At 40.8% G+C, this 9,985-nt stretch overlaps 1 protein-coding gene across 1 annotated transcript; it reads right to left on the bottom strand.

Annotated features, from left to right (window-relative positions):
* Positions 1 to 769: 769 nt before the first annotated feature.
* On the bottom strand, positions 770 to 1,459 carry LOC143529018 (uncharacterized). The gene is made up of 2 exons (XM_077024908.1): positions 963 to 1,459; positions 770 to 821 (listed from the first exon to the last, which is right to left on the bottom strand). The coding sequence occupies exons 1-2, from the start codon at positions 1,457 to 1,459 to the stop codon at positions 770 to 772; spliced, it is 549 nt and encodes a 182-aa protein (XP_076881023.1).
* Positions 1,460 to 9,985: the final 8,526 nt, after the last annotated feature.

Raw genomic sequence — 9,985 nt, forward strand, 5'->3', positions numbered from 1 at the left:
TATGATGAATTATTTAAGGATGAAGTGGTAAGTGGACCAAAGGAAGGTGTCATGTCCGAAACCGAAGAAAAGGGTGAAACAAGCAACACAAAGCCAATGCACAATAAAATCAACGTGATTGTGATTCAGGACTTTCCACCCAAATGTGGACCAACATTCATGGAGTAAGATGGATCAAGAATAGAAGATCAAAATAATATCAAGAGGAATTATAAGACGAAAGTGAAGGTGAATACAAAAGCCAAGGACCGTCAACGGAAGCTTAAAGATTTATGAAGATATGATAAGAGAATTAGGGGGAGTATTGATCTCATAATCATATCTATCATCATTTGTGTATTGGTAGATATAGAAGCCTTCTCATTTTTTTGTGTGGAAAATAGAAGTAGAAGAGCAAGCTTAGATTGGGAGAGTTGGTATAAATTTGGGTTCATGAATTTTCTTTTGTAACTCATATTTTTTGAGTTTTTGTTGTTTATGTTTAGTTTGTAAACTGTAAGAATTAGGGTTGAGCAAATTAACCATTATAACCTGTTAATTGAACCATAACCGAACTGATTTTAACCGATAACCGACATAACTAGTGGGCCGGTTTAATAAGGTTTTGAAAACCGTCAAATAGGGGTAGATTTTGATTAAAGTTAAATCAAAATCCGCCATAACCGAACCACCCCATTTATATTTTTTTTGAACAACAAACATCCATTAACACACACAACCCAACCGCTTGCTAACAAGAAGCTAGCAGCAGGTTACAAACAATAACATATTACAATACAGGACATTTCCACTTATCCCATTCAATATCCAAGCATTTAGTCCTATTTTTAATCCATAGAAAACTTAAAATTTTTATATCACTGAGGATGTTCCCAATATATATGGGTTTATTGGAGAAGATTAAGTCATTCCTCGCCTTCCAAATGCACCAACAAGCAATCATAATGATGGAATGAACTAACTTTCTCTTGTACTCGTTATCCGGAACATGATTTTTGATATCAAAAATGTCCTCTACAGAGGAGGCAGAAATAGGGGGAATATTACACCAAGTGCTTATGCTTTGCCAAACGATAACGACATAGCACGACGTAAACATGTGATCCACAGTTTCAACCGACGCCATGCAACAATTGCAAATATTTGGCCCGAAACAGATTTTTCTTTTTATTAAATTATCGATAGTAGGCAACCGATCTTGAATGGCCCGCCAAGCTAAAGCGTTAACTTTTAACGGAACCCATGAGTTCCACTCCAAGATTTTCTTGGAAGGAAGGGGAGTTGCTTGATACAAAAGTTTTTTGATCGAAGCAATCGAAAAACTCACGGACCCGTCACCACCCCAAACCCATTTATCTTCTCCACCTTTGAATCTAAAATCATACAATTTGCCCAACAAACCCATAAGCTCATTTATCACATACCCTTCCACCGGTGTGAACTTCCAGTTCCAGTTCATTGTAATTGTTAGGCCACGATTTTTATACTGAGGATCCTTTATCATTAACTATCTTATGGATAGTTTATCCTTGAAATTTATGTCAGGATATAAAGGATCGACGATCCTCGGTATTGTTTGTTAACTAATGATTGCATTTAGTATGGTGATGTGTTAGACAGGTGTATCAACTCCAAGATGAATTTGCATCAATTATCCTCATGGAACATCTTATAGCTGGAACATGGATGTAGGATCCTAATTCAACATAGCTGATTATGGACAAACTCTCTAGAAGATTGAAGTTTAAATATCATCAACGGTTGTGTGACTCATTCTTCCGCTTATTTCGCTACTGGGTGACTATTGGCACGTGGTCAAAGGTCGTGGAGCGGCTAGGTGGAAGACTTCCGGATAGATAGGAAATGTTGTTATTGATATTTTCTTATTTAATCAAGTAATGATCGAATAGAAAACACACATGTACTTACACACACACTTGAGCATAACTAAACACTCTCTCAACACTAGCTTTCATTGTAATCTCGATCATATTCTCCAACACACTTGTAATCGCGTTTTGTTCATTAATAAACTTGACGGTGATAGTTTTCACCGTCCGGGGTTTTTTGTGCCGGAGACCGAGATAACCATATACTCATCCACCAAAGGTTACCTTGTTGATCATTGACTAAAGTGCTTCGACCAAAGATTATCTTATTAATCATTGACCGGAGCTATTTTACCAACGATTGCCTTGATAAGTTTTGACCGAAGTAAGACTATCTTGGTTAAGGGCTTTTTCCCTCGTGATCAAACCATTGTGTTCACCGATATCACACTTATACACTTGTTATTATCGAATTGGCACCTTACCTCACATAACAGATTTGGATACTTGATCCTTAGCTGATTTTTGTCCAAAACAATTTGGCGCCCACCGTGGGGCAATTGGTGCTATAATCCATATTATTCTCATCAAGCTTCATTTTTCCATACCCTGAACACTCACAATGGCCTCTCAATCCACCTCTGCTTCGTCAACCATGCCCTCATCAATTCCTCTCTCATCGAGGACCTTGCCACCAATGCCTCCGCCAATCACGGCAGCACAACGAACTACTACTGGAAGCAGAACGCAACTACCAATCTTCCAGAGCTCGAAAACCATTGCTGCTGCCCCAGCGGTTAACACTAACAGTGATGTTTCATCTATGTTTTCGCAGGTTAAAGCGTATATGGAGCAATAGAACAAGACTAACCAGAGGATCCTTCGTGAGATAGAAGATCTCAGGAAGAATAAGAGGTCAGCAGAAGATCTCACTCCCCTGGTGCCCAGGATGCTGGATTTCACAAGTCCAGGATCCATGGCTCAGCTTTTGCAAGGATCTTCACTGTTTCAGCCAGGATCCTCTATCCTGCAACCAGGGTCCGTGGGTCAACCGGCTCAAGGATCCTCAATGTTTCAGCCAGGATCCTCTATCCTGCAATTAGGATCCGTGGGTCGACCGACTCAAGGATCCTCAATGTTTCAGCCAGGATCCTCTATCCTGCAACCAGGGTCCATAGGTCAGCAGGCTCAAGGGTCCTCGCTCTTTCAGTCAGGATCACATATCCTTCAACAAGGGTCCGTGGGTCTACAGGCTCAAGGATCCTCGCAATTTCAGCAAGGGTCGTCAATCATCCAGCTGGGATCATCTGGGTTATATGCTCAAGGCTCCTATGGTTACCAACCTCAAGGACCCTTTGTTCAGGATCAAGGATCTTCAAGAATACAGCAAATACAATCTTCCGAAGTCCATGATGGAGACATAATCCCCATGCAGACCATAGCTTCCGGAGGACCCACTCCTATTGCTGACTCCTCTTATCCCAGATACTCGTCTGGAATACCAAACTCCACCCAGCAGAGAGGTAACTGGTACGATCCTATATCTTTAGATACTAACCATGTTCCCATGCAGGATTCAGGTATCAACCAGGCCATGGCCAGGGAGTTGTAAAAGCTAAAGGATATGATATCCAGTGTCCCGGGAGTGATACGTCCAATTCCTGAGATACCGGAGGGAAGTCACAAATTATCCAGATTCGCTCCGCCCATATGTGATGCTGAAATTCCGAAGCGGTTCCAAACTGCCAACATGAAGACGTATGATGGGAGCACCGATCCTGAGGAACATGTTGCCCAATATAGGGAAATGATGGAAATTAATCCTGTTTCTGAAAGACTCAAGGAGGCTTGCCTTTGTAAAGGATTTGGAGCCACATTAACGGGAGTTGCGCTAAAATGGCTGCTAAGTCTCCCCCCTTTCTCGGTTACATCTTTCTCTCATTTAGTTAATTTGTTTAACACTCAATTTTCCTGTAGTCGGAAATTTGAGAGGTTAACCAGTGATTTATATTGTGTTATCCAACCTAGTGATGAATCCCTTAGGGATTTCGTTACCAGGTTCGGAAAGGAAGCTCTAGAAATCCCAAACCTTGATATGACTACTGCTGTTGAAGCATTCAAGATGGGAATTCAAAAGAGCTCCCCTTTTTATGATGATTTAGTGATGACTCCGTGCAGGACATTAGATGAAGTCAGAAGCAGAGCATTAAGGTACATCCACTTGGAAGAAGATAAAAAGATCCAGGATCGTCTCGGGGGACAGACAAAACAAGAAACTCCTGAGAAGAATAAAGGATCTTGGAATAGGAACAAAAATTCGAAGTCATACGCCAAGTTCAACAATCAGAACGTACAGACAATTGAAGAAGGAGATGACGATGAAGACTACCCTTGCATCTCCGACTATTGTTTCTCTGTAGATACTCATGGCTTGATTTGTGCCATGAAGGATCTAGGAGAAAAAGAAAGGTGGCCCCGAAAGAATGAGAAGGTCGTCGGCTTCAAGGACAAGTCTAAGTGGTGCGCCTTCTACGAAGACTTTGGCCACGCGACAGACGAGCGCATCGGCTTAAGGAAAGAAATTGGGTACCTCCTGAGCAAGGGTCACTTTAAAGAACCCTTGGGAAGGAAGAAATCCAAAACCCAAGATCCTAAAGACCTTCCACAGAAAGCAACACCACCACCGCTAGATGCTCATGTGATCAACTTTGTCTCCAGAGACTACGAATTATTCAGAGACTCTTGTGCCATAGAAGAAAACCCCATAGAGGAATTCGAGTTGGACAATGAGAGAAGACCACCCATCCCTACTACTCGGGTGACTGATCAGAGAGTCTTTTTCAACTCAAGGATCCAGGATTCTCAACAAAACAAGCCAGATGTGCCAACAGTTAATTTCATCTTGGGGGGTTCAGACATATGCGGAACTTCTTTCTCCGCAGCAAAAAGATTCGCCAAGGAGATCAAGATGGATAACGGAGATCATCCTATAGTCTCAACTACATTAACAATAGACAAGAGAATCTTCTTCGATGAGGAAGACAAGCTGAACATCCAAGATCCTCATCATGACGGTTTGATTATTACTTTATTTATCTCTAACCATTATGTACGCAGGATCCTAGTGGACGGGGGCAACTCGGTCAACATTATCCAACATGACGTCCTCAAAAAGATGAACATCCCGGATTCAGAAATCATTCCTAGAACATCGGTGCTAGTCGGTTTCAGTGGTGAAACCAAGAAGACATTGGGGGACATCAACCTCCCAATTTATATCGAAGGGTTAAATTCATACAAAAAATTTAGTGTTATAGATAACCTTTCCTGTTGCAATGTTATTTTAGGTAGGCCCTGGCTCCATGGAATGAAGGCCGTAACTTCAACTTATCACCAATGCATCAAGCTACCAACTCCTTGGGGAGTTGTAAAGATAGTAGGTGACCAAGCGGAAGTTAAGAACTACTATTCATTATCAATGAAGCCAGCAGCCAAGCAAATTATAGCATAGCAACTACAGCAACACCCTAGGAACGTGCTGGAAGCTCGGGAGAAAGACCTCAAAGAAGTATCATTGGACCCCGAAGATCCAAAGATAAAAGTGTTCCTAGGATCCAGTATCCCCAGCAAAATCGAGGAGGATATAATATCCTTCCTAGGGCGAAGGAGATCAAATTTTGCCTTCAAGCACTCAGACATGACAGGTATTTCGAAAGAGGTAATTACTCATTAACTCGGCCTTGATTTATCTGTTAAGCCCATCCATCAGAAGCGAAGAAAATTCACTCCTAAGAGAAACAAGATCATACAAGAAGAAGTTGAAAAACTTCTTAAGGCCGGTATGATCAGAGAGGTTCATTATCCTCGATGGCTAGCTAACAAGGCATGCCCCAAGGATCCTTTCCCAATACTACATATAGATGCCATGGTGGATGCAACGGCTGGACATGAAATGCTCACCTTTATGGATGCTTCCTCTGGATTCCAACAAATTCAGATGGAACCATCTGATCAAGAGGATACAACATTCATGACTCCAACCGGCATATATTGTTATACTGCTATGCCGTTCGGACTAAGAAATGCAGGAGCAACGTACCAAAGACTAGTCAACATGATGTTCAAGGACCAATTGGGCAAGACTATGGAGGTATACATAGATGATATGGTGGTAAAATCAAAGAAGGCAGAGGATCACCTCAGAGACCTCGAGGAAGCATTCAATATCCTTGACCAGTATAACATGAAACTAAATCCGTCCAAATGCCAATTCGGTGTTAAGGCTGGAAAGTTTCTAGGATATATGGTCACAAAGAGAGGAATTGAAGCAAGCCCGGAGCAGATCGAAGCTATTGTCAATCTCAAATCTCCTGCAAATGCCAAAGACGTCCAGAGACTCACCGGAAGAATAGAAGCCCTGAATAGGTTCATCTCAAGATCATCCAAGAAGTGCAAAGACTTCTACGATATCCTTAGAAAGAACAAGAAGTTTGAGTGGACTAAAAAACATGAAGCTGCTCTTACAGCCCTGAAGGATTACTTATCCTCGGCTCCAGCTCTGATGAAGCCTGTGGATGGAGAATCCTTGTATCTATATCTTGCTGTTTCAGGAAATGCAGTGAGTGCAGTCTTGGTAAAAGATCATGAAGGTGAACAACATCCCGTATACTATGTAAGTAAAAGTCTTTTAGATGTGGAGTCCAGGTATTCTCATTTAGAAAAGCTAATTCTTGCACTTATTATGGTTTCTACTAAACTGAGACATTATTTTGAAACTCACCCTATTATTTTGAGAACTAACTCTCATGTAAAGAATGTTCTTAGAAAACCAGAGTTATCAGGTAGAATGGCTAAGTGGGCTGTAAAGTTAAGTGCATATGATATACAATACGAGCCAAGAATAGCAATAAAGTCTCAAGCATTAGCGGACTTTGTGGCTGATTTCACTAGTGATCTACAAAAAGAAGCTGACTTGGAAGTCCAACAACTGGAAAAGACCAAGGACCCTTGGATACTCTTCACGGATGGAGCATCCAACGTGAGAGGAACAGGATTAGGGATCCTACTGAAATCGCCACAAGGGGACATATTACCCCAGTCCATAGCTTGTGAGTTTCAGGCAACAAACAATGAAGCAGAGTACGAGGCTTTAATAGCAGGTTTGCAATTAGCTAAAAACATGAGGATCAGGTATCTTCAAGTTTATGTAGATTCTTTATTGATAACTAACCACTTTAATGGCTCGTATGCTGTTAAAGGTGAGAAACTAATGAAATATTTAGATGTTGTGACGGAGTTATCAAAATCCTTCAAAATATTTAGTATTACACAGGTACCGAGGGAAGAAAACGCTGGGGCAGATTCCTTAACAAACTTAGCCTCATCTCTGAAGATTCCTGAGGATTTGAAAATCCCAATAATCCACATTCTCTCGCCAGCAATAGGAGAACAGGAAGTTGGAGAGATAACGAATGATAAAGAAATCGTGCTTTGGGATCCTTTATCCTCAAATAACAGAGGATCATGGATCCATCCTATCAAGAACTACATTCAGACTGGAGAAATTCCAGCCACAGAAAATCCCAAGTCCTTCAAACTCAAGGTATCCCAATATATTTTATTAGATGATATGGAATATAGAAAATCTCTTGCAGGTCCATATCTGAGGTGCATCGAGGATCCTGAGATCCAAGAAGTACTCAAGGATTTTCACGAAGGAGATTGCGGTAATCACACAGGTGGAAGAGCGTTATTTTCCAGGATACTCAGAACTGGATACTTCTGGCCAACAATGAAGAAGGATGCAGTGGAGTATTCAAGGAAATGTGATGCTTGCCAAAGACACGCGAACATCCTTCATCAACCGGCGGAGCCTCTGTATCCTATATCCTCTTCATGGCCCTTCATGAAATGAGGTATGGATATTGTGGGCAAGCTACCAAAAGCACCCGGTGGAAAGGTCTTTATGCTTGCTATGACTGACTACTTCTCCAAATGGATTGAGGCAGAAGCATTTGTACAAGTTCGAGAAAGGGAAGTAATATCTTTTATTAAACGAAATATTATAACTAGATTTGGTATTCCTGCTGAAATTGTTTGTGTTAATGGTTCCCAATTTATCGGGAATAGAACCACTAACTTTTGTGACAGTTGGGGCATCAAAATGATTACTTCCACTCCAGTTCATCCTCAGGCCAATGGCCAAGCAGAGCTAGCAACAAGATCATCATCAACAATCTAAAGAAAAAGCTAGGATCCAAGAAGGGAAAATGGGCTGAAGAACTTCCTTATGTTCTTTGGGCAGACAGAACTACACCCAAAAATGCAACAGGCCAGACACCCTTCTCTTTGGTGTTTGGATTAGAAGCAGTAATTCCAACAGAAATGGTGGTTCCTACTGCGAGAACCAGCATCCGTGATCCTGAAGCCAATGAAGAAACCCTTCTTGAAGACTTGGATGCTATAGAAGAACTCAAAGACCTAGCAAAAATCAGAACGGCAGCTTATCAACAAAGGGTAGCTGGGACATACAACAAAAAATATCAGAATCAGAAGATTTCAAGAAGGAGATCTAGTGTTAAGGAAAGCCTTTCAAAATACAACAAATCCGGCTGATGGGAAGCTAGTGCCCAAATGGGAAGGACCTTATCAAATTGAATCGGAAGCAGATAAGGGGGCATACCATTTGCTCACAATGGAAGGCAACAGGTTACCAAGAGCATGGAATGCCATCCATCTCAAGAAATATTTTTTCTGATCAGGATCCACTATCCTGAGTGGATACATAATCCAAAAAAGGATCTAGGATCCCGAAATCGTTAATATCTATCTGATCTCTTATTCTTTACAATTTCCTATTATTAATTCAAGGATAACATATTCTTAACAATTTATCCTTTCCAAGTTTTTAAGTAAAAATGCAGATTGCAATAAGAGGTTCAATGTCTAAGAGGTTGGCCACCTCTCCTTTACATTTAAGGTACTTTACTATTTCCCTTGGCCTTGCCCACGTTTGGATATGACCCCCGATGGTCATATCCCCTAAGGTTTAAAGGTTTTCACCTTTCTCACGATCGTCAGTTGCGCACGCTATCCAACGTATAGTTCGGGGCAGCGGGACCAGTACACGCTTAGTGGCTGACAATTTCGTTGTCTCCGGCTATATGGAGGATCCTACGAAATATGGTAGACGTATCATACCTCCGGTTTATAACGTTTTCACGTTATCTCACGTTTGGGCTAAATCCCGGTTCGGGCGAGACCCCAGTTAACATCCGTATCTTTGGGCCAGTCCCCAGTTTGGGCTTGTCCCCAGTTTATTTTGTGGGCTTGTCCCCAGTTTGTTGGGCTTGTCCCCAGTAACACGGGCTTGTCCCCAGATTACATGGGCTTATCCCCAGTTGCACGGGCTTGTCCCTAGAATATTTGTTGGGCTTGTCCCCAGTCTAATGGGTTTGATCTCAGTTAATAATATGAATTATTTGCAGTGAATTTTCTAAGTTATCATTGAAGATCAAGAAACTAAGGATCCCGGATCCTAAAGCTATTCTAGTAAGGAACAATAAGAGTTCAATACTTCGGGTAACCTAGGTCTATCCAGACCTTCTCGTATGATCTTTATTGATTAACTTAAGTTTGATATTTATTGTAATAACTTTGGATAATCCAGTTAGAAAGGCTAATCTTTTAAAAGGTAATTTGATTAATAAAATATTTAGCTGATTTCGGGATACTTTATCCTAAAATTTTCTTTGTATAAATTTTATTAATTAATAAAGATGTCTTATCCAAAAATTTATGATTTAAGGATATTCTATTCTAAACGATTTTTAAAGATCTTTTATCCTAAAAATCTTTTACTCAAGATTATTTACCCAACTATTAACAATGCTAAACTTATATGCAACAAGTTTTTGAAAATAAATAACAGGTATATAGTCAAAAGATTTATATATTAATTAAAATAAGCCACAAGGACGTATCCAAAATCCTTAACCCGGATTTCACCATACGAAAAGATGGACCATCCATCCGGGTTAAGTAAGAGTTACTAACAGTTTAAAAGAACACGAAAATTAAAAACAGGGGCAACAAAGGCTTCATCCCCACAAACAGAGGATCCCTCCACCTTTGCCACTCCCGCATATTGTCTTAAG

This window comes from Bidens hawaiensis, unplaced genomic scaffold (genome assembly GCF_021521415.1).
Source record: "Bidens hawaiensis isolate Kalapana, Puna unplaced genomic scaffold, B.hawaiensis_p1.1 tig00008407_1, whole genome shotgun sequence".
Classification (NCBI taxonomy): Eukaryota; Viridiplantae; Streptophyta; class Magnoliopsida; order Asterales; family Asteraceae; genus Bidens; species Bidens hawaiensis.